The 25,300-nt window shown below is 39.2% G+C and overlaps 1 protein-coding gene across 1 annotated transcript in view; it reads left to right on the forward strand.

Annotated features, from left to right (window-relative positions):
- Positions 1–21,058, forward strand: part of ABI3BP (ABI family member 3 binding protein) — a gene marked incomplete at both ends in the record, with an annotated part of 128,690 nt that extends 107,632 nt beyond the window's left edge. The window contains 6 exons of the mRNA XM_079548626.1: positions 2,663–2,774; positions 12,290–12,369; positions 13,834–13,863; positions 14,850–15,011; positions 18,800–18,913; positions 20,943–21,058. Of these exons, the coding sequence (XP_079404752.1) occupies positions 2,663–2,774; positions 12,290–12,369; positions 13,834–13,863; positions 14,850–15,011; positions 18,800–18,913; positions 20,943–21,058 (614 nt within the window). The remainder of the gene's footprint in view (positions 1–2,662; positions 2,775–12,289; positions 12,370–13,833; positions 13,864–14,849; positions 15,012–18,799; positions 18,914–20,942) is intronic.
- Positions 21,059–25,300: the final 4,242 nt, after the last annotated feature.

Below are 25,300 nucleotides of genomic sequence, written 5' to 3' on the forward strand. Positions count from 1 at the left end.
CTCTTCTGAGAACGGAGATTAAAACTTTCTGCAGAACATACAAATAGGATTTATTTTGTTTCACTGAGATAAAACAGTTTTCATTCTAGGTAGCTTAATTTCTAGAAGTAACAACAATCCCGTAAAAACAATTTCGATTCTTTTTAAATTCAATATGTGTAACACATAATGTTTGAACTCTGTGGTTTACAAATACTCCCACTGAGTTTGTCTCTTTAACTTCAAAAAAAATAACTCCATTATTGATTCATCCAAAGATATTTTCTGGATTCAGGAGAAGGAGGCAATGAATCCCATTTTCTCAAAAAGGTGATTATTTAATGCTGGCACAAATACAGTATTACTTGTTTAGACAAACAAATCAAATTTTCTGTCATCTCTTCTTATTTTTGTGCATGTTTTCTCAAAGTTCTGATTTGGGCGTCAGATTTTATTTTTTTTTTTCAGATAGAACTGTGGAAACAGTGGTGTAATTTTTTAAGCCTTTTTTAAGAAAGAATTGCTCTGGTTGACCTTTAGCTGATGTATTGCATGAGGGTTTTCATCATTTTGGTTATTACTAAAAACAAAGTTGTACTTCAGTAATGGAAAGGTCTGACAAATAATACCAGAGCAGTGATCAAGCTTACCTTGTTGTTTTCATAAAGGCTACAAATGTCAGGGACCAAGACATTTTTGCTGGTGTTCTGCTAGTCTGGTTGTGTTGCCTCAGTGTATTGCCTCAGAGCAGCATATTCTCTAATCCACTGGGGTTCATTGTTTGTATGTAGTAACAACCTGGTGCTGAATGCATTCCAGTAATTGTGTGTGTGCGTGCAAGCACATGCCTATGCACACATTGTTTTATGTTTTATTTTTCAACTTGAATGAGTTAAAAGTTCAAATCACATGGTTTTTTGCATCTGAGCTATCCATTTCTGCAGGTCTATGATTTTGTTTTTAACAGGCAGTGGTCTTCTGCTCTTCAGGGGTGTCTTCTAGAGGAGCACTTTTGAGCAATGAAAGTTTGAAATCTTCAGTATCAGCAGTAATTCTTTTCTTCATGCTGATATTCTTACATGCTCTTAAACCTATTTTAAAGTTTAATTTTGCTCCATATATGCTCCAAATAACTGAGACTATTTTAAGATATGATATTAAAATACCCTTTTGAAACTATTATGGCAAGTGATTTAAAATCCCCATGTGCGTGTATATATATGTAATTACCGGGACTGAATGACTGGCTTAGAAGCTTGGAATTTTAGAACACCAATGTTTTAGGGATGCTTTGCACTCCCACTTAATTTTATCACCATTAAATAACTTACTACAGTGTTTTCAGTGCCTGCTTTTTGCAAGAAGAATGCAAAGAAAGACAGAGCTGCATATTCACGGTCAAAATTAGATCAGTTCATTTCTGTATTTGTGCATACGTTCATTTTCATACACAATTAGGAGAGACAGAGAGTCTGAAAGTCCAGCAATACTTGTGAGAATTTTATTCCTTTTCAACACTGAGTTTCATTGCAGGTAATGTTTTATCTTTCCATGTTGACAACAAATGGATATACTTGTATGGAGAAATTAAGAAGAAAAAAAAAAAGCCCTACGGCTTGCTAGTATTTACTTAAAAACTTGAAAATTAATAGTGTCATGAGAGAAAAAAAACAAACAGGAAAGGAAGTAGTTTTGTAGGGTTCATAGGTAGTTCCTTTATTCATTTTTGCAGTATAATACATGCTTTATTCCAACATGCTATAGATCTAAATTACGCATGTTCTTTGAAAATGTTTTGCTATGCTAGCTTACAGTTAGCAAAGCTGAACTTGGGATTATAGACAATTTTTAGGAAGATAAAGTAAGATCCTGAGAAGCTGTGAATTTCTTAACAGAGAGGAAAATCAGCAATATACTCCATGTTTTCATTAGATGAGGCAGTTGTGAATCACATTGGGGGATGCATATAAAGAAAGACTGTGTCTTGGACTTAGCTATGGTTTCACAGACTCGTAGAATCATAGAATTACAAGGTTGGAAATGACCTATAAGATCATCTAGTCCAACCATCTCCTCATCATCATGGCCACCACAAGCTACTAAACCAGATCACTTGTTGAACGGTTATCTTCTTCCCAACCACATGACTTGCTCTTGGTGGTACATACCAGTGAGATAAAGAGAAAGTAATAGGCCTCTATAAGTAATATAAATACAGAAATAAATTTAAACAAAATTCTAAAATGCCATATTCCCTAAGTGCACAACCAAAATTAGTGTGGAAATCTTAAAAACTTAGCTTCGTCAAGGTTTAAGCATTTAGAAACTGTAATTCCATTTTTGATTCTTCTTTATTCAGACAAAAGGATATTTAAACTTTTTTCTGTTCAGAATTCTGTCAATAGCATGCCTTTGGCAGAGGTGAGATGTTGAATATCCTCTGTCCCTCAACTAAATTATGAGAAAAGATGAGGGACTAGACACTCATCAATGTGTAATTGGAACTCTTCAGGTGTTTTTCTAGCTGTTTTAGAATAATGATGCCCAGACTTGTTCACATGAGACATCCATGCAGCCTGTTAGACAGTGGAAGATGAGAAAAAGATGAGAAAAGAGAGAGCAATAAAGATGCTCAAGCTAGAGCTACTATTTCAGCAAATTTCTCTTTACGGTAATTTTGCAGAGTATGAGGTCGTGTCAACTGAAAATGGAGCGACTGATGGTGAAAAGGAGAAGTCAATTATCACTACAAATCAAACTCATTCTACTGTGGAAAACCTAAAACCTGACACAAGGTAATTAAATAAGAATATTTTTTAAGTTAATTCAACTAATCTAGACTGTCTGCTAAGTTCTACTTCAAATGAAAATGTATTATATGTATAAATGTAAGAACAGTTACTTCAAATAATGCATATATTTATAATGTATTAGAGCAAATTGGTTTTAATCCTGCTCTGATAGGAAAAGGTATGCTCGTATATTGCTTTCTTTTAACAGATAATGCAGTTCTGAGGAACGTTTAGGAAATTTCTGATAAAATATGTATGGTCTGGGGAGAGGGGGAGAAAAGCAGTGTCCTGTGTTTCTGTTGTTCATTTATTGCATTGGAAAGTTAGTGAATGACAAGTGTTTTTTTCTGTAAAACCGTTTGACTATGGTAATCATATTTTTCCATCACAAATACACTCCCCTTTTCTCTTACTATCATTAAATTTGTAATACAGCACAAAATTCTGTGCAGAACCCATCACAAACTTTAACTTTTAGGCGACATGGATTAATCTGGCACACTGGTTTTAACTCACCTACTTTTACCAGCAGCTTCCAGAAGGAGGAATAAGGAGCTGTTGCAGAAAGTGAAGAGGAAAGGAAGTAGAAAAGAAAGGCTAAGCAAAACCAAACAATAAATAAATTAAAAAACAGCAACAACAAAACTTTGAGAGACTCCAAAACTCAAAAAACGGTTAAAATGCTGATAATCACAATTATCTGTTATTTCCTAAGGGAAATTATTCTGTTATTTCCTAAAGTCACACTGCTTGTGAAAGGGTGAATTGACAATATGTTGTTCTGTCATTTATGTCAGCAGTACAACTGGTGCTGGAGACCAAGCCTTAGTTTCCTCCATTTCATCAACAAATGAGGAGGCTGAGATGAGAGAGCAAAGCAAAAGATCTCTGGACTAGCGGCTAAAGAAAGACAGTGGGCACTGCTGTTTGTGCTTTCGCTTCTATTTTAATCTCTGCTTTGGAATGAGGCAGTTGCATTCTTGAAAACCATCTTCAGACATCTGTTTTGGGGTGTTTTTTTTTTCCAGAAAGGATGCAAGATGGAGGCAGGCAGAACCAGTTAGAACTCTTGGAAAGGTCATAAGGAGGACAGGAACTGTGGGAAATAGATAAGCTGGTTTATTTAACTTTAATTTGTAACAGTTCTGCCAGTACCTGTGAGAAGGTGTGGGGAGCAAGAGCAGAGCAGAGACCATGGAGACCAGCTGTCTTTTGTAGTGTGGATTTTGTTAAAATAAGCTTAATATGAGATCAGCACCAACTGGCAGATGATGTCTTAGGATGAAAAGGAGTACCTTCACCCTGATGAGGTGATGGTTATAATCCCCATTCCCACTCTCAAAAGAGAAAGGCAGCAAGTATTTCTGGATTCAGGAAGCCATCATCCGAAATTGAAAATATTTTGTGTGAATTGCAGTACTGCATGTCCCTTCAGTCCCACAGGATTTCAAGGAGGTGAAGTCCTCTGTGCAGTTCTGCTTGATTAAATTCCAGTTTTAAAATGTGTGTTTCCTAATTTTGAAGACTCAAAAGGACAAGAAGTTATTACTGTTGCTGTTTGAATCCAGGCTTGTTGGCACATTAAGTTCAGGAAAAGTAAGAAAGTCATTGAAGACGACTGGCATCATGTAGACAGTGTCAGTGTTGCAAAGAAAAACGTATGTCCACAACAAAGGTTTCCTATTTGTCAGGAGCTGATTGCTCACTGATTATGTAAATGGCCAGGTGGGTAAAGGTGACTGAAAATAGAAGGGAGAGACACACAGTGAAACACAACTGAATAAAGTAATTAACAGAGTCCCTGAAATGTCTGCAATTTCATCAAGTAATACATTAAATCCAGGAAGTGGATTTTTCCATAACTAGCTTTAAAAGAAAGAGCTGTAGAAGAGGTGGAGCTGGAAAAAAAACTTGGAGGAGAAAAAGAAATCTGTCTTGCAAAGGACCAACATTTACAAAACTACTAGCAAGTATATGGAAAGAGATGCTCAGTAGCAGAAAGTGAATTAGCTAGGAAAGAACCTCTTGGCCCTGAAACACTTTGGAGAAGCTGACGAGCTGAATTTGAGATTCTGGTTTTTCCAACTTTCCTGAAGCCATCAGTGATGCTGTGTGAATCCCATATGCGGCTCTGAAGATTCAGTGCCTCCAGAGCTGAGGAAAGTTCAAGATTGATCCAATCTGGGCAGATCTAAATTGAGAACTGCCAAAAGGAATAAGAATGACTGTGAATGTTGAATCTCAGTTTCTGTCAGTAAATTTTAACCAGAAACTTCCTATGGCAGCAGAACTACAGTTCAAGCCTGTAATTCTCCAGATGTTTAGTCTTGAGGAGCTTTACATGACAAAATGGTCTGTAGCCCCCCCTTGTCCTGTTGAGGTAAAACAGATAGGATATGCTAATGCCTGGCCAGAAGCTAAAGAATTAACTGTCCACATCCAGGAGGACCAAAGCAACATGAACAAATCATCAGTGCAAAGGGGACAGAGCAGGCAGCTGTGAAAAACTGAGTGTATCTGTGCCTGACAGATCATGCTGTTCCTTTTTTCTGTTGCATTCTTCTTTCAAGTAGATCATACTGCTACCTCTGGAAAGCTCTGCAGTAAGCCAGGCACCCCTATTGAGGAAGACAGCTTTTACAGATGAGGAGATAATGGCCAGACTTGGAGTATTTAAGAAATTTGGACTGTGCTAGGAAGACAGTTGCAATGAGAGACTTTCAGTCTCTCTTGAAAAATTGCTTGTGTGGTTGCAGCTGTCAGTAACTATAAAAGTGGAAGTTAAACAGGATACAAATTTCTCTGAAAAGGAGGATTATTATAATGGCCATTTACCTGAAAAGTGACTAGATCCAGAAAAAATAGTTTTGCCAAAAGAGAAATGGAGTTCTCATTAGCAGTGCAGTTATCAGCTACTTGTTTTTCAGACATTCATACCATCTTAATATGGAAATGAAAATGAATCTTCATAGACAAACAGCAACTTATGAGAGCTGTTTCTAAATAAATGAAGTTTCTGGAAGTTTGTCATATTTCCTGTTCGTCTTATATGCCAACCTTATTCCTTTTTGGTGACTTGATCACAACACATCTGGACTTGAGATCAGAGTAGAAATTAAAAATCTGTCAGAATGTGAGGACATATGCCCTTTAAATAAATTTGAGGCACAGTCATTTGCTTCCCACACAAATGCTTGTTAAAAAAAAGACTTCTACAAACTCCTGTATGGTATGATTTCCTTGGAGCATTGAGATTCCTGCACATTTTTCCAGAAAAAAGGGGACATTATATCTATTCCATTCTCTCTTAGTAAAGCATGCCTGGCAGTGGCATTTATTTAAAGAGTTTTCCTTATAGGACAAGTATGTCTTTTTCACCTGGAGATTTGCCAAACACAATGCTTGAGGTATTTCACTATCACATCTTAGAAAGCTGCTGTTTATCTTAGCGACCTGGAAAGTATTAATTGTGATTTACATAATATGGTTGGTCAGAGTTCTTGAAACTGCTACTCCTCCTGGCATTAAGCTGTTATCTGACTCCACATACTCTGGATCTAGATTTCTGTTTAGTTTCATCAAATATTTTGCTTTTACCTGAAATATCTCAAAAGTTGTACATAATGCAAGCTAAAAGACTATGGATAATTCTTACACAGAGAGTTACCATGGAATCATAAAATCATAGAATGGTTTGGGTTGGAAGAGACCTTTTAGATCATCTACTTCCAACCCTCTGCTATAGGCAGGGACACCTCCCTCTAGATCAGGTTCTCAAAGCTCAATCTAGCCTGGCCTTGAATGCTTCCAGGATAGGGGCATCCACAGCCTCACTGGGCAACCTGTTCCAGTGTCAGTGTCTCACCACCTTCACAGTAAAGAATTTCTTTCTAATATCTAGTCTAAATCTACCCTCTTCCAGTTCAAAACCATTTATCCTTGTCATGTTACTGCATGCCATTATCAAAAGTCCCTCTCCAGCTTTCCTGCAGGCCCACTTCATCTAATTGTGCTCGAAGATGAAATCTTTCTCTTGTTTTACAAATGTCTTCTGCTTAAGAATTTCTGTTAAAGATGTGCTCCTGTGAGCTAATAATCACATGTACAACTTTATACTGAAGGTAGCTATTATTATCTTTCACATTATTTTTAATAATTCTAGAATAGATTCAGATCACATTTCAGTCATCCCTCTGTTTGTTGTCACACATCCCACACCAAATTTTCTGCAGCTTTTACTATCTTTATCCTTCAATTAGTCCTTCTCATTAAACAAAGCTAAATAGCTCAACTCCATTCATCCTTCTTTCTTCTAGTTCATTCAAACATTGAGTAACTGTGAGCTTGTTTGTGAACCTCTGAGCAACCTTACGTAGCTTTTAAGTTGGCTCTGTAATGAAAAGAGGCCTGGATCAGATAGACCTTCAGACCTCCATTCCAACCTGAATTATTGTACAATTTCTTCTTATGCGAGTAATTTCTGATCTTATTAATCTTAACTTTGCTCATATTCTTTAATGCAGGCTGAGATATTTTTGTATGTTTTGTATGTTATCAATTATTTCTTAGCAAAGAAAAGAGAGAAAAGAATGTTCTAGTATGAACTATGTTGTCAGCTTAATATTTGCCCCCCAGATGGAAAATTCACAGTTTTTATGCTGAGAGCAGGTTTTTGAGAAGTGCACCATCTTCTTTACTTGGAAAACATCCAAAGCCAAACCACAAGATTTATCATTTTGGTCAAAACAATTTCAGTCTGTTTTCCAAGCAGTCATTTGAGGAGACCTTTAACATTCCATCTAACTTGTCATACAGATCTCATATATTTGAGTTTGTTTATAAGACTGCCCCCACAGGAACTCTTATTTTCACTGGCATACCCAGAAGCCCATTCTTTGTGCTTTTTGTCTGTCTTAATTTTACACTGCCCTTAAACAAAGAAAGTACTGCAGTAATTTCTCCTATGATAATAGTCAAGCAAGATCTGCCAAGTGAGCATCTAGAAAGTAAGCTAATTATTCAGATTTTTCAGCATTTCCTTGAGATGTTTGCTTGTAATCAGCCTAGAGGGACCTGACATAGAAATGGGCTTAGTATGATTTTTGATTCCTTCATTTTGTCTCATGCATAGTAATGATGGTGTTCAACTTCATTATCTCCATCATTAAGATCAGCTTCACTTTTTAATGGATCTTTCCTAACCTAAAATATTAAAAACAGATGTTGGGGTTTTCGTTTGGGTTTTGGTTTGTTTGGGTTTTTTTGGGTTTGGTTTGGTTTGTTTTGGGTTTTGTTTTGTTTGTTTGTTGGTTGGTTGTTTTTTTTGTTTTTGTTTTTTTTTTTTGCTTTTACTTTCTCATTTCCAAAGGAATTTTGCCTTTATGTTTTTTTTAACAGTTTTTTAACTGCTTAAAATTGATCTAATTTTTCTAAGTCTCCATATCATCTGATCTGGTTTCATTTTTACTTTCCTGTTTCTGCTGGTTCTCCTGCCAAAATATGTCATTTTTGTTTATCTTTGCCCTATCTTGAAATATTTTTTTTTTAAATTAAATGTATATTTTTTCTTTCATTGTGGGGGTTTGTTTAAGGGCAGCTAGGTTCATAGAATATGTCACTAGTGTCCAGGAAACTTTGCAGAACTAATTACTATACAAGCTTTCAAAAAAGAGTCTGAATATTGTTGAAAACAAGTTCTCATGCATGTTTGTATTGGCAGTAATTGGAAGGTAATAAAGGAAAATATGAAGACTGCAGTTCTGCTGTGTTAGTCAGAGATGTGCCAAAGTAACCCTGGGGAAATTCAGATAGTCATTAAAATGGGGGGTGTGTCCCCTCAGTCTATTGGTGATAGATTTTATTCCAAAAAATATTAATAATAAACAAAAAGGCTGTGATGCTTGCATTCCACAGGAAAAGGTTCTGATCTTTTCTCTGATTGAGTAGTTTGATAATTTCAAATATACTTTTCTTCTTTTTAAGTACATTTGGAGGGGTCTTTTTGGACTTTTGGTTTAGATTGTATCCCTAGGTAAAGTAAAGCATGTTTCCAACCATAATGTTTCTTGAGGAAATATAAATGCAGAAATAAAACCTAATAAAAATAAATACACATAAGAACACCAAAAAAAAAAAAAAAAAAAAAAAAGAGAGCGAGAGAAAACAAAAACCATGAAGTAAAGATAAAATGTGTAGCATATATGTAGGATATACTGTTCTGGGTTTTTTTTTGTTTGTTTTTTTCATGTTTAAAGGTATGAAAGAAAAAAAAAAGTCATAATTAATTTACTCAAAGGCCATGCCAAGTAAGTCTTCATACCTCTACTGAACAGTAGAATCATAGAATGTTTTAGGTTAGAAGGGATCCTATATATCATCTGGCTCCAGCCCCCTGCTCTGGGCAGAGATACCGCCCACTCAACCAGGTTTGCCCAAAGCCCCATCCAACACTTCCACGGATGACCACTTCTCTGGGCAACCTGCTTCAGTGCCACACCATCCTCGTGTTTAAGAATTTCTTCTTAATAGTAATCTCAATCTAAATAATGCATTTAAATCATTACCCTTTGTCCTGTCACTACACTATCTCATAACAAATCCCTCCCCTAGTTTTCCCCCTCTAAATATTGGAAGGCCTCCACCTTGGAAGGCCTCCATTATAATATTGAAAAGCCTCCATTGTAAGGTCTGCACAGAGCCTTATCTTCTCTAGGCTAAATAATCCCAACTGGAAGCCAGAACCTTTTTGAAAGTTTATAGTAATATCCATACCACCTGCTCATGTCATTATCATTATCTAGGTGGTATTGCACTTAGCCAAAATGTGCTAACGACATAGAAGAGAAAAATTTCCTGATGCATATAGATAAGTTTTTGTTAACAGCAAGGGTCAAAAGATGAGAACTACAGTGAAACCTGCAATGCTGTTAGGATAGGAATTTGAAGGTAATAGGGAGGAAAAAAAAAGAAACCTACAGAAAAGGCCTTGAGGGTTTGTTTTTTTGTTTTTTTGTGTTTTTTTTTTGTACTATTTATCACAAAACTGACTTTTTTTTTTTTTTTTTTTTACTAAATTTCTGTTGATGCCACAGTCACTTGTAAGCACTTCTCTTTTCTCTTGGCCCTTCTCCTAGCCTGGTTAAGAGAGAGACTCCTCAAACAAGCTAAGCATCATTTGCTGAAGGAAATGTTTCCTGCTGTTAACCTAGTTTTGTTTGTTATGTGTGGTGACACAGCAACTCTGGCACATTCTCCAGAGAAAGAGAAGCTCAGTACATTGAAACAGTCCTGCATGATTGTTATTTAACCACAGGCACCTCACAACCTGTTGACCTTATATCCCAGGACTGGACTCTACTCCTCCAGTCCTCAGCATTATGATGAAAACCTTTCTTCAGATATTCTCTGTTCTGCAGTCTTCCATCTTCTCCTTTTGCATGATTTGAAAAATGCAGGAACAGTTACATCTGCCAAGGTTCCATGTGGAATAGTGATTTCCTATGGTGGAAAAATGTGCTCTGCACAGTAATTACTGTTGAGTCAAGTCCATTTAATCTGTACAATGACTTTTATTGTCTTATGCAGTTTGGAAGGATTTGGGAGGCCTAGTCCTCTCCCAAGTGTCTAAGACATCAGTCTTAAAGAGGTTAGAGGTGTGAGAGAGCTAGGTTGCTACGTATATTAGGTAGCAAAATATTTGGCATCACGGGTGCACAGATATAAAGATGGAATAAAGACTGCAGTTTCTCATAAATATCAAATCTAGCTATGATATAGGCATGGGATAATCATTATACAGCTTTCCTATTTGCCTTTCTTAACTTTGCCCTACATACCTTCTTGAACCTCTAAGTAATTCTCCCCAGACTTGTAGCTGTAGCTTGTGCTGAAATGCATAAGATTGCAGCAAGTAAGCACCCATATTTTTACACATTTTTATATTCATAGAATCTTAGAATAGCTTAGTTTGGAAGGGACATTAAAAATTGAGTAGTTCCAATCCCTCTGCCGTGGGCAGGGATGTCTCCCACTAGATTGGACAGACAAGAGCCCCATTCAGCCTGGCCTTGTGCACTTCCAGGAATGAGGCATCCGCAACTTGTCTGGGCTGTCAGTTCCAGGGCCACACTACCCTCTGAGCTAATTATTTCTTCCTAATGTCTAATCAGGTTCCAACCTCTTTTAGTTCAAAACCATTACCGCTTTTCCTATCAGTACATCCCTGATAACGAGTCCCTCTCCAACTTTTCCGATCTTCCACCTGATGCGCAAAAAGGGAGATTTCATTTGGTTTTCTATGAAGAGACACACCGTGACTTTAAACTTACAGTCAGATTTGTAAACTCTATCACACCATAAGCTCAGTCCCAATTCTGGGATTCTCATTTTGTTCTGTGTTTAGTCCATTAGGGCCATTAGTCTATTAACCCCCTTGTGTCTTGTGCATCTCTCTAGCTGATAAAAAAAAAATGTTATTTATTAAAAGAAGTTCACTATGCAAGCACCCAGAGCATATGAAAAATATCTGTAACTGACTGACATGCACAGGGTAGATTATGGCTTCTAAGTCAAGGGGAAGGCATGAGAAGGGTGCTTTTGACTGGTGTAGACACGCTTCTGATCACAGTTCTTTGGCACAGAGCTCCTAGAGGTAAGCACAGGTACTGGGTGAGAAACTGAGCTGCTGCTGAGCAGTGAGAAATTCCCTGGTGCTGCCAGCCTGCAGCCCGGAGAGGTAAGATCATAGCCACGTCTAGTCTCCACTCTGTAGCCCTCTTTTCTGCCTCATCTGGCTGGTGTCTTCTGTGCATCATTTTTAGTCTTGCGGCTAACTTTGAATCGCTGTTTACCCACAGCATCTCACTGAATGTCAGCTGAGTTTCTGAATTAGCATTTGGTTGGTTCCCAGCAGAGCTATGTGGAAGAGAAATCATGAGATAACTGCAGTATAGACTGGTGTTTCAAGGTGATACTGTGAAAATTTAAGGTGACGCTGCACAATATGTTCCTATTATTTCCTATATTTGCTGTTGACATGTATTTAAGTGACCGATCCTCACCTTGCATTTCAACAATGGCCTTATCTGTTGGAGGTGGTGAGACTGGGAGATATTGCATTGGATTTGTGTTCTTATGAATTAAAAATGAGCAAATATATAGAAGTGTACTTTACTCAATCTCTCCCTATGAAATGGTTTCTGACCTCACTTAAACTGCTCCTTTTGCCAGAACTGAAACTGCACATGCTAGAGGAGACTTAAACCAGTGGTGCATTAAATCAAACATTACTAATATTTGTGCAAAGAATTATGGAAAGGGTTGGTAAAATGCATGTTCAGAGAGGCTTTGAACAGTTAGGACAAAGAACACTTCACTGTTTTCTAAGCAAGAAACAACGCCCTTGGGTTCCCTAAGAAATGAATAGCACCAAGGTGTATGTTGGCAGTTTGCTTGCTCCAGAATATGAGAAAATGGTTGGTAGGCAAAATTTTAATTCAGATGCTTTTTTTATTCTCCAGTTACGAATTCCATGTGAAACCTAGAAACCCCCTTGGTGAAGGTCCGAGTAGCAATGTTGTGGCTTTCAGTACTGAATCAGGTACAGACTTCCAAAGGTTTGACTGTAATTTTATTATCCATGTTTGTGAACCAACTTTAATCCATTTGTTTGAGATACATGAAAGGTTCTCTTACTTCATTTTGTGAGTTTGATCTTGCTCTTTCTGATCTCCAGATTGGCTTTTTGCTACTCAGCATTAGTAGTGGCTAGAAGGCGAGGGCATAAGATGGTCATACTGAAGAGAAAAAAGGCAGGAACACAGAGATCTGGTGTTTCCCATGAAGAAACAAACTTTAAAGAATGCTCAGTGTTTTAAGATCAGTGTTTGTGGTATTTTTATAGTTATCAAACTCATTAGTATATTCTAAATGGGGACATAAAGTTTTCCTTTGGGCTACTGTGTTTATACACAACTTGCTACCTGTTCAAAATGCTGTTGTGTCATAAATAGTGATATCTTAAGGGTGAAAAAATGATCAAGCAGTAATAGTTGGAACAGTTGGTGTCCCAGTATGTCTTCTCCCACCCTGTTTACTCTCTTGTGAAAACACTGAAGAGGTATACACAAATCTGTTTTGAACACTGTCTCATTCTCAAGCTTAACTCTTGTCTGACTTAAAGGTGAGAATCAGAGATTGTCTTGTTTTCTGTATTTCAACTCCCAGTAAGGCTAACTCCAGTAGACATTAAATGATTCTGTACAAGCTAGGGGTCTTCTTCTGTGTAGAAGTAGTTTCTGTTTGATAGTATTTAAGGACCATATAAATAAAAAAATGGGTTCAACCTCTTCAAAAGGACTTTCTTAATCTGTATTTTGAGCCAGGTGTAATAACATAATAGTCCTGGTCTAATGCTCACTGATGGATGAGAGTTTCAGTTGAGCAAGGGATTAGGCAGGGAGGATCTCAGACTAAGCCACACGTATTTAAAACCATGAATACACTCCTTGTAGTCCTAGATTGTCAAAACTGAATTAATGTTTATGCCAGGTGCAGTTTTCACAAATGACAAGGCTTATGTTCTGTCTCCTATTTAGCTTGGCCAAATGAAGCATTACATTTTATTTTGTCTTAATTGCACACATCCATTTCTCACATTTTGGGAGATCATAGCCAAGTCGTGAGTAGCAAGTGTAACAGAAGTGGGTTTTTTCTTTTATTTCAGTATACAAACTGAAATTAAAAAAAAAAAAAAAAAAAAGTGCAGTAGAATTGAATTTTACAGGTTTAAATTCCTGTTTTCACTAGAACCTGGTTTGAACACAAAGTCCCATAAGTAAAATTTTTAAAAGAACAAAAGAACATTGATGCTGTAGTTTCACACAGTGACGTTTCTTTTTTAAATTCAATATGAAAGTAAACTTTGCTTCCAAAACACTTTCTATTTCACCACATGCAGCCTGTGTCAACAGTAGAAAATCACTTGACAATGCTTTTCCATTGGTATAATAATGGGAATGCTAATTTTACAATGTCTGATTGAATGTTTGTCTTATTTCCACAGCGGACCCAAGAGTGAGTGAGCCTATTTCAAGTAAGCCTTGTATAAATTATTCTGTCTTCTGATCAGGAATTTTTTCAGAAATAGTGTAATTTTAAGGGGGATGGTGGTGGAGTTTCTGTACTGTACCAGTTAAATGAGCTATGGAATCAAATAGCTTTTGCACTTGAATTAATTCTTTCCATCCATATTCCTTGTCCAGAATACATGCCAGGCTGCTTGTTTACCTGAGCAGAATGCAATCAGTGTGATGTGATGCTCCCATGGCAGCTGGGATGGCTTCAAACCAATGTACACAGATGAGCCAAAGAAGGCCTCATATTTTCTCAGTTTTGTCATTAATTCAAAGGAAAGACTCTTCAAAATGAATAAGCTATTTCACACTTTTTAAGTGACTTAACAGAACACAGCTTGGAGGATATTATTTATCTGCCATTATGTTTTTTTAAAAATTCCTGCTTCTGAAGGGCTGCTCCACCTCCGCTTTACGCCACTTGTAAGACTTGCTGTCTTCAGCAGGAGGTGGACTGAGCTTTTGAAGAACAGAGACCCGTTCATGCAAATTGAGCTCTTTCTGCATTTGTAATGGACAACACTGACAAAATTGACAGCATTTATTTTTTTTGTCACATGATTCATGACACTTTTATGTATTTTTTAATCACACGTTTTGCTGCAAGTTGACGTTCCTGTCTTGATTCCACATAGAAACAATGACTGCATCACATACATTGTAAATGAAATTTTGGCAACAGAAGGACAGTGTTCCCCTAATAAGTGAGAGCTCCCAACTAGCTTCTCTGACACAGAAAGCGGAAGCAGTTCACTGCATCAGTCATAGCTGAGCACTCAGTGCTTCCCTGACATAGCTTTCATGCTCAAAATGCAGGTGACAGGTGATACTAGAATATTTCAAAGTGCTTTCTGCTCCATCAAGATTTCTATTTATTAGAATATATTTGTCATATATGATTTTATATAAACTGCCATACTTTAGTATCTTTATTTCTCTCATGCAGTGGGAAAGGATGCTATCTGGACTGAAATCCCATTCAATTCTGACTCTTACTCAGAATGCAAAGGGAAACAGTATGTGAAAAGGACCTGGTATAAGAAGTTTGTAGGTGTGCAGCTGTGTAATTCGTTAAGATACAAGATATACCTCAGCGATTCACTTACAGGTAAGATAAATCAGTGTTGTTCACATTATAAACCCTTCAAAAATACGAAGAACTAAGAGGCTTAACAAGATGGGCACTGTTGAAGTGTGATTAAGTATGATTAATGTAGTCCCTAGACAGATTGATCATAAATAATAGTCTGCTTGTGCTCAGTAGTCATTGTTTGATACTGAGTTTTCAGACTCAAGTGTTACTTCTCCACAATCATTGTCTGATTTACAGCACCTGTTGGTATCGTGGGGGATCTTACAGAAAACTGATAAATAACAGATGTCTGACAGTCATTAGCTTATGCTATAATGGCAGTAAATCTGTGTTTAAATCATAACCTGTAACAGTTCTTAGCAGAGGATCAGGGCCTAATTTTAGATCAGGGTTAGAGTGCGTTCATTCCCATTCCATTTTATAAACTTCTTGTTCTTTTATTACTATGGGACTTATAAGTACATTACTTCAACTCTAGTGGACAAATTTCTCTCACCTGCTTTGACATTTTTGTTTTCACATTGCCCATTTTTGGTTTTGATCTCTTGTTGTTATCCTCCTTTTTCTGATGTTATGCTTTATTACTAACAGCAGCCTCCTGTCCTTAGTTTCTCAGGTTCTATTCAGTGTCCCACAGTCATTAGCAAATGAGGTAGTTCAGACCTGAATCAAGTGACATGTCCAGTGTCTGAACTAGAGAAGAAGTCTGTAGTATTGGTTTTCATTTGATTGATAGTTAAGCAGAACTTTGTTTCTCATGGAGATTGCAAAAGGTGTATCTGGAGATATTTTAATTAATAATCCTTTCAAAGTTCCTGGTTTCCTTCTGTATGAAGTCTTTTCTTAATGTCTCCATTATTATGGCTTTAGTATAGGATCCAGAGCACAAAGAATGTAAAAAACCCATACATGGCTAATGTCTCAGGGTGTAAGTTAGGCAGACAGTATGTTTATCATGTTGAACTGAGTTAGCTAGGAGAGACTGATTGGATCATCCTCCATAACCTAACACTGCCCTATCTCTGAGCTCAGCAACTCACAACAGCATGGTTCAGTGGTCTCTGTGTGTGGTAACAGGGAATGAAAAGGAGAACAGGGACCATAAGATAGCCTGTGCCAAAGTAACATTAAGCTGCCATCACTGTTTCCCCATGAGCAGACAAAGAAGGAAAGCCCAGTCATTTATACTAAGTACAGTACCTCATGCGTAAGTAATACCTTGGCAATTATGTGAATAAAAAGATGATTTTGAACAGAGGTATCTTTCATTCAGCTGTTGCTGCACTAACCAGCTGTGATCAAATGACAGAAGCTGGCAATGAGGCGTAGTGTATCACACAACCAGCCAATAGAGGAAATGGCAGTGCTAATTTAGCAGGACTATGCTATAGCTCTAAATCAAGAGAATTAACACTGCAATGAAAGCTACTTCAATCTTAGAATAAAAGTGTAACATGTCAGGAGCCCATTTTCCTATTTTTGTTAGATTGGTTTTGTTCTTGCTGGAAGGATGGCGATTTAACTTGGCTGGGGAAAGACCATGACAGCCACATTGTATTCATTATACTTGCTAAGCTTGGTTCTTGCACTTGAATTCTTATGAACAGTGTTGACCACTTGTCACAATATTTGAAGGAACTGAAATGTTTATGTAGGAGGAAATCTGTTCTGTGATTTTTTTCCCACCTATCTCCTAGGTGAGGCTGTCATGGCATGGCCTCCATATTTCAGAGGGATAATTTCCAATCTGAAGCCAAACTCTGTTCTGCTTTTTATTGTCATACCCTGTCCTGTCATGTTCCCAAGCCCAGGAGAAGTGTATCTGCTAGAACTGCCAGCTCTGCAGTGTGCCAGGAGCAAAAGGTCTTTATTCAACATTATGTTGAAAGTATCTCCCAAAGCTTTGCTGTTGAAGCAGCAAAATGATCTTGATATTTGGGTGCATTGTGCATACACCATTGCATAAGGCCACCAAAAACTGAACCTCTGCACGCTTGTTTTTAGCATGAATTTGTACTTCTATTGTTGCAGAAATCACAATGTGTAGAATAAAAATAGTATTTAATTTTCTTAAGAGCATCACAAGGGAGCTCTGAGAAAAAAATTATGCCAGAATTACTATCCCCAAAAGTGAAAGACAAATCTAGCAGTCTTTTGTTAGCAAAATGTTTAAAGAGTGTTCATTTATCGAGGAATTGGACTGCATAATTTAATTCATAGTCACCAAGAATGCTGTTGAGCGATGTATGGCAGTTGTTTGAATTGTGCATGAGTTATGATGTGGACTAGAAGACGGTGTGTATCTGAAAGTTACTGTTCTTTGGTTAGCCGTAAGGTATCTGCTTTATTCTGTCCCTAGTGAAGAAAAGCTGATCCATGTTACACGTGCCAGGACTGTTCTATAAAGCACCATCTACTGCTGATCTCATTTAACAGTCCTCCAGAGCAGTCACAGTAAGCATTCCAGAAAATCAGGCCACCTAAAAAAAAGCATTTATTGGGCATGAGAAAAAGATAAATTCTATGTGTGATGTTCAACAGCCACGGAAAGAGAAGGCAAAACAAGAAAAACAACCATGCAGTTTTGGGCAGCCTGAATGTTCTCAACTTCAGATCAAAAATTTACCAAGAGGAACTCCCACTGACCAATTCTCACATGGGAAAAAATATGCTTGCAGCCAAAGCTAGACAGTAATAAATTATTTTCTAAACCTAGACCGTCAAGTGGAGGTGAGAATTTTTGGCAAAGTATTGATCAGACCACAGAAACATGAGAAAGAGTGAATTTATTGGTAGGCTGCTAGTTATTAATTGAACTTTAGGGAGTAGTATGAGCTACCTCACCACCTGTCACACAGCCAGGTGGGCGCATATTCAGAGCCACAGGAGACCCAACATCTAATGAACAACTGGACATTGTGCTTAGCTTATACCCAAGCACTGAGCCTTAGTTGTCAACTTTGCTTTCAAAGTCACAGCCTGAGGCTGGATGTGTCACGAAATGCTGTGAAAGATCAGACAAAATGCTGATCTTATCTGAAGATGTTTCCTGTCTAGGCCTTGGAAGTGAAGACGACACGTTTTCCTCCATCTTTTGAACAGAACTTTGCAAATCTTCTTGCAAATCATATCAATAAGTAAAAAACCACTGTCAAAATTCCTTCACTGGGAGTCCTCAACAGGTTAAGGACAGCCTGTAATGTCAGCACACACTGTTTGGTACTTACGATCTTCTTTTCTGCTCTGTCACAGTCAAGGGTCCTGTTAAACAGCCCTGCAAGGAACTATATGGGTGCATTTCACGTCCTGAATAAGTATTTACTACACCGGGATCATATATGAGTTAAGGGATATCACTTGCACGTACAAGCTGTAAAGTTTTAGAACAGGGTTTGCATGTGTCATGAGGTGGGCTATAAAGACTTCTTCAAATATTCTCAGGACTTCCCAACAGGGAGCCTTCTATTAACATTGCTAGCAAAACTTATCTCATTTTTTTATACAATCAGAATGAGGTTCTAGGTAGTAACAGAATTTTGCTTACTGTATGAAAGTTAAGGAGGGGAAAAGTATGTCCAGGCATGGATTTTGGCAGAGTGGGGTGCTGCTGTCAACAGCCATGAGTGCTGCGCTTGCACTACGCACTTAATGCTCTAATTACAGCAGCAGATCCAGAGAGGTAAAGAATGGTTGCATTCGCTTTGGCTTCCCTACAGAGCTAAGAGTATCAATCTCTGGTGGGTGGCTTCAGCCTTCACTAAATGGGACATGGATTTTCAACTTTGCTGCTTATTTCCTTTCAGGAAAATTCTATAACATAGGAGACCAGAGGGGCCATGGAGAAGATCACTGCCAATTTGTAGACTCGTTCTTAGATGGAAGGACAGGACAGCAAGATGATCTACCAGTCAAAGACGGTAATTCCTTAAGAATGTCACTGCAACAGTCCTTGGCAGTTCCTTTGTTTGTCTGTTTCTTTTTCTTGCCAGTAAATTGAGGGCCCACTGCCAGGGTGGGCAATGAACAAGGGCTGTCGGCTCTGCAGGCAGAAGAGATGAGAAATTGCTGAAGATGAAAATTGTGATTAAAAATTGTGGTTAAAAAACTTTATGTGAGCCAGCAGCGTGCTCTTGCAGCCTAGAAGGCCAACTGTATCCTGGGTTGCATGGTGAGGGAGAGGATTGTCCCTCTCTCCTCTGTCCTCATGAGGCCCCAGCTGGAATACTGCATCCAGGTCTGGGGCACCAGGCACAAGAAAGATGTGGAGCTGTTAGACTTGTGTACTGAAGAGGACCATGAAAATGATCAGAGGGCTGGAGCACCTCTCCTGCAAAGACAGGCTGAGGGAGCAGGGCTTGTTCAGTCTGGGGAAGAGAATGCTTTGGGAAGGCCTCATTGTGACCTTCCAGTACTTAAAAGGAGCTTATCAGCAGGAGGGAAATCAACTTTTTACCTGGGAAGGACAAGGGGGAATGGTTTTAAACTATAAGAGTAGAGATACGGATTAGATGTCATGGGGAAATTTTTCATTGAGAGTGTGGTGAGGCTGTGGCACAGGCTGCCCTGAGAAGCTATGGGTGCTCTATCCCTGGAGGCATTCAAGGCCAGGCTGGATGGGGCAGCCTGAGCTGGTGAGTGGCAGCCCTGCCTACAGCAGGGAGGTTGGAACTGTGTGGACTTTAAGGTCACTTCCAACCCAAGTTGTTCTGTGATTCTATCATTCTAAGATGAGCCATGACTTACTTAATAAAGACCATTATGGCTCAGGTTCTGTGAGGTAGTAAACAGCCTCCCTCCTGTTTAAAACATTCCAACAGGTTATTCACACTTGGTATTGCATATTTAAACCCAACTGCAATTTTCAGTTTGCATAGCGGCATGAAGTGTTATGCTGAAACTAGCAAGGTTAATTTTAAATGTCATAAATCATCACTTGAGCATCAAACAGCTCTGTTTAGTGCTAATGAGAAACTAAAGAGTTATTACTGGAAAATATAATTCATGCTGCAGTAATTCTGAATACACTAATTCAAGGTGGGTGCCCAAAATGCTGGTCTGGTCTAAGGGGACGGGGTGTGGATGTCCTACAGGCAGCCCTGCCTATTTTTTAACGTTCCCCAGGCTCAAGTGTAAGCAAGTTCTGTCAGCTGAGCCTCCGCCTTGCTTGTTTGCAGCATTACCACTGCAATGCGTTCCACCCTCTTGTAAGAACATCGTCTGTATTGATACAGGTGTGCGCGCCGAATGAGTAATGGAGTATTTTGATGAGAAAAAAAGTCAGAATAGCTTTCAAGATGGTACTGACCAGACCTTCACGTATTTAGTGCTTTGTTTGTAAAACGTCTCGCCAAAGCGCATGAATGCATTGTGGTAGGTGTAGGTTAGGGTGAGGGTTAGGCTTTACTTCTCCCCCAGTCAGTGTTCCACACTTGTAAAGGAGTTTTGTTTGAATAAGGAATTGTCTAAGTTCAGTTCAGCATTGCCAGTACAGCTGCCCTCTCAATTGTATCAGATTCACTTATTAAAGAAGATTTTATAAATGTGAAATAAACTTATGAGGTAGGTAAAGCCAATCTGTTTCCAGCTACTGGATTTAGCTGGCTGGATTTATAAACTGCATTCATTTTTAGCTTGAAAACCTAAACAAATACAAATGCAATCCACCAACAAAAAAGAAAGTGAAAGACCAACCTGCAACTTGTGTTTCTAGTACATGACAGGAGCAGAGGGAAGAGCAGGCGTACGTTGCTGCTGTTACTCCCTGGTTGTGGCAAGACAATTCAAACCAGAGTTAATGGTGTGTATGTTTCACCTGAAATGCAGGAAAGGAATGATGGCTGTGGCGTATTGTTAGCCATTAATGGGATCATATTCAAGCTCCATGGGAGCTCAGAAGAAAGTACTTTCTAATGGCTTCCTGCAAACAAACTCCATTCTCTGTTCTAGGATTTTTCAGGGCAGTTCGTCAGGAACCTGTCAAGTTTGGAAAAATAGGTGGGGAGACTCACATCAACTACGTGCGCTGGTATGAGTGTGGAACATCAATTCCTGGGAAATGGTAGATGTGATGGGGACCTGGTGAAGAGACCCAGCACCAAGCACCCTTGCGAATGCCCCAAGCAAGCTCAAAGATGGGAATGTATGGTATGCCTGTCACTTACACAAGTTTGCTGGCGTGTAAGATTTATGCAAGTCTAATGCCAATACTGCATTAATTGTGTAATAGCGTAGGCTGCTTACTGTAGTTATCCAGTTTTACAGATTTGTCTTTAGATTGAAAAAAAAAACCACAGGGTAGGGACACGGTGTAGGATAATGTATAGGGAAGCTGGCTCCCTATTCTTGAGGTATGGTTTCTAAGGTATTTTAAGAGATACGGTGTGTATATTATTTATCACAATGTTGTAATAAATGTTTAAGGCACAGTTATGGTAAAAGTTGGTCATGGAATGCAGTATGTGTTAGTTTTTAAATATTCACTGGTCTTGTAACGTAAGTGCCATAAGCTATCTGCCCAGGTAAATCTGCCATGTTTCCCCCATCATAAATTATAAAAAAGTCCCCACAGGTTTTAATAACCAGGAAACTTGAAGTGCTTTCTCCTTACACGTACAAACAGCCCATACTCCTGCCCAAATACTGAGTGTAATTGTGTGTGGATCTTTGAATGATAGAGTTCGTGTTTTTTTCCGTATTTGTTTCCAAATGCAAGTTTCACCTCCAGCAAAACCTTCAGTAAGGTCGGCCCGTGGCTATGGAGTTAGAAGTGCTGCAGTGGTTAGTGAGGCAGTGGTTTGTGTTCCTCTAATGAAAGCAGGCAGGTACACATGTATGTGGAGAAACATGAAACTGGTCTCCGTTGCTGTGGCGTACCGTAGAAGTGCTGTTTTCAGAGACTGAGTGGTTCAAAAATGAGATGTATGTACATTGCAGGAAGGTCTGGGACAATAAGTGAAATGAGAAAAATAAGCGGTCATAATGGCGTCATCGGTCAGATTTGGTTTATTAAGAAGGAATGCTTTAAAACATTGCTCATTGGGGAAAAAGGGGAAATAGTGATAACTGAACTTTTAAAACTGCTTTACAGCAATTAAAACCTCTCTCAAAGCTACTTGTTGTACTGCTTGAACATTTATGTACTAAATAAAGAGATGTAGGTTTTTTTTTTTTAAAAGGTGTTATTCATTACATTACTAATGTATTGAAAAATATGAGCAGGACACCCAGATATATATATAGTAGAAATAGTCATTTATAGAAAATGCCTTATAAAGTACATTGCAGGTACACTGTACTCCTAATAAAATATTTTTTAATCAAGCGTTTCTGCTATTGTTTTACATGCAAGCAAGTGCTAGTCACCGTGCCAATGGCTGTGGCACAAAGGGGTCCTGTGGAAGAGGCCCCTGTTGAATAGTTGGGTGACCACCTGATGTGCTAGGGTTGAGGAGCAAGTGGCAGCAATGACATTCCACAGCTTCCTGATGTATGCGTGCCTGATTAGGAGAGCAGTGACACACAGGGATGTGGAAGGTAGGAATTTTTTCAGCTCCTGCTTTATTTCCTAATTTGTCTTGATGAGAGTTCAAGCAACGTGCTGCTCCATTTCATGACTTTATTCCCTCCTCTCAGTTTTATGTATTCCTAGAATCCATAAGACGGAAAATATTAACTAAGAGTGTTTTGCCCTTTGCTGTTCATATGGTTTACTGAATTCTTTTACAGATTTCAATCTGCTTTTCCTTGGCTCAGCACTGAGTCACTGGGATCACACTCTCAGATTTTTCAGGGTAGCGAAGGACCTGTGTTAGGTTGTTCCCCTTTAACAGTTCTTTATAAAAATATGGATTTGGTTTCATCTTTTAACTAATGAACCAGTTCTCCCCCTACCCTGGTTAAAGTATTTAAGGGGTTAATTCTAAGATTCTATTTATTAGCTGTAGATATATTTGGATAAAGTTACCTGACAATTAACAACAGCAGACAGTGCAAAACCATCTGCTGCTGCATGGTGGCTGCAAGAGCTTTACAATGGGTTTGCAAGGGAAGATAACAAGGAGTGGAACAGCATAGCTGAGTTAGAGGGACAGAGTTAGGTGGTAGTGGGGGCCCTAACCCTGCTGCACACTTGAAACCTTATGATGATGAAGGCAACAGGAAGACTAATGGTAAATACTTCAAAAGAATTAAGGATTTATCCTCCAGGAAGATGACAAGACCAGCTGCCCAGCTGAAGTATCTCTACACCAACACACACAGCTTGGGAAATAAACAGCAGGAGTTGGAAGCCACCATGCTACTGGAAAACCATGACATAGTTGCTGTCACCAAGACCCATTGGGATGATTCCCATGACTGATGGCTGCAAGCTGCTCGGAAGAGACTGGTGAGGAAGGAGGGGAGAAAGTGCTGCCCTCTACATCAAGGGAGGAATAGAGTGTGAAGAGCTGTCCCTTAAGAACGACCACGAGCAAGTGGAAAGCCTGTGGGTGACAGAGACAGAAGCAACAAAGGGAGACTTGTGGTTTGGGGGTCCACAACAGGATGCCTGATCAAGTGGAGCTTGTTGGTGAAGCCTTCCTCCTCCAGCTTCAGCAGGCGTTGTGTTTGCAGGCTGTCGCCCTGTTGGGAGACTTCAACCACCCTGACCTCTGCTGGGAACATAGCTGTGAGCTGTGAGTGATCCACAATGCTCCTGGAATGTATTGAGGACAACTTCCTGAGCCGGGTAATAGCCCAACCAGAGGGGATGCAATGCTGGACCTGCTGCTCACCAATATGAGTGAACTGATGGGTGACATCAAGATTGAAGGCTGCAGGGGCTGTAGTGACCATACAGTGGTGGAGTTCACACTCTTAACGGATATTAGACAGGCAAAGGGTAAAATCAGGAAGTTTAATTTTAGGAAAGCCAACTTCCAGCTTTTCAGGTAATTAGTCAACAGAACCCCCTGGAAATCTGTCAAGGACAAGGGCGTAGAGCAGAACTGGTGGAGCTTTAAATAAAGGAAGGCAAGAGAATGGCATGGCTGAACCAGAACCTGCTGGTCAAACTGGACAGCAAGAAGGAAATGTACAGGCAGTCCACAGGTACCCTGGGTGGAGAGTAGAGGTGCTGCTGGGCTGTGTAGGGATGGGTCAGGAAGAATAAGGCCCAAAAGGAACTGGAGTTGGCAAGGGGTATGGCTTCTGTAGGCACATCAACTGGTAAAGGAAGTCCAGGAGTGTGAACCATCCTAGTGAACAAGTCAGGCAGGCTGGCGACAACAGACAAGCAGAAGGCAGAAGTACTCAACATCTTTTTTGCCTCAGGCAACTGGTCTACACACAGTCTTTAAGTGATGGTTTAGAAGGTAGGATCTCAGGGAGTGACCCCCTTCCTGCTGTAAGCAAAGATTGGTTTTGTGACCATCTGAGGAACCTGAATGTCACTAAGTTTACAGGTATCAATGAAATGCATGCCAGAGTCCTAAGGAATTTGGCTGAAACAGTCACCAAGCTGCTCTCAATGATATTTGAAAAGTCACGGTGGTCAAGTCAATTTCCTGCTAACTGGAAAAATGGCAATGTTGCACCCATTTTTAAGAAGGGTAGAAAGGATGATCCAGGGAACTACCAACCTGTCAGCCTCACCTCTGTGCAGGGGAATATCCTGGTAGCTATGCTAAGGTAGCGAAGGAGGTGATATGAGATAACCAGCACCTCTCCTATGAGAACAGGCTGAGAAAGATGGAGCAACCCAAAGAGAAGGTTCTGATGTGACATGAGAGCAGCCTTTCAGTATCTAAAAGGGAGCTGGCCTTGTAAGAAAGGAGACAGATTTTGCTGTATTAGCACAAGGGGAAATGGTTTCAAATTGAAAGAAGGGAGATTTGGACTGTATATAAGGAAGAAGTTTTTTACAATAAGGGTAGTGAGGCATTGGCACAGGTTACCCAGAGCTGTGGTGGATGCCCTGTCCCTGGAGATTTCAAGATGAAGCTGAACAGGGCTCTGAGCAACCTGATCCCGCTGCAGGTATCCCTGTTCATTATAGGGGAGTTAGACCAGATGACTTTTAAGGGTCCCTTCCAACTCCAATGAGTCTGTGATTCTATGCCTTGGGAACAGTTCTCCATTTACACACCTAATGCCACGTGCCCATAAATGTGAGCACCGCTTATCGTTACCCAGCTCTGTCTGCACACTGAACACAGTGCACACTTGTTATGTAGTTTTCTTGTTCTGGACTACCTACACTTTGAAATCAAGACTAGGCACATAACAGATTCAGGGTTTTTTTTATTAGCTTTCCATGTGAGCAT

The sequence above is a fragment of the Tetrao urogallus genome (assembly GCF_951394365.1).
Source record: "Tetrao urogallus genome assembly, chromosome: 1".
NCBI lineage: Eukaryota > Metazoa > Chordata > Aves > Galliformes > Phasianidae > Tetrao > Tetrao urogallus.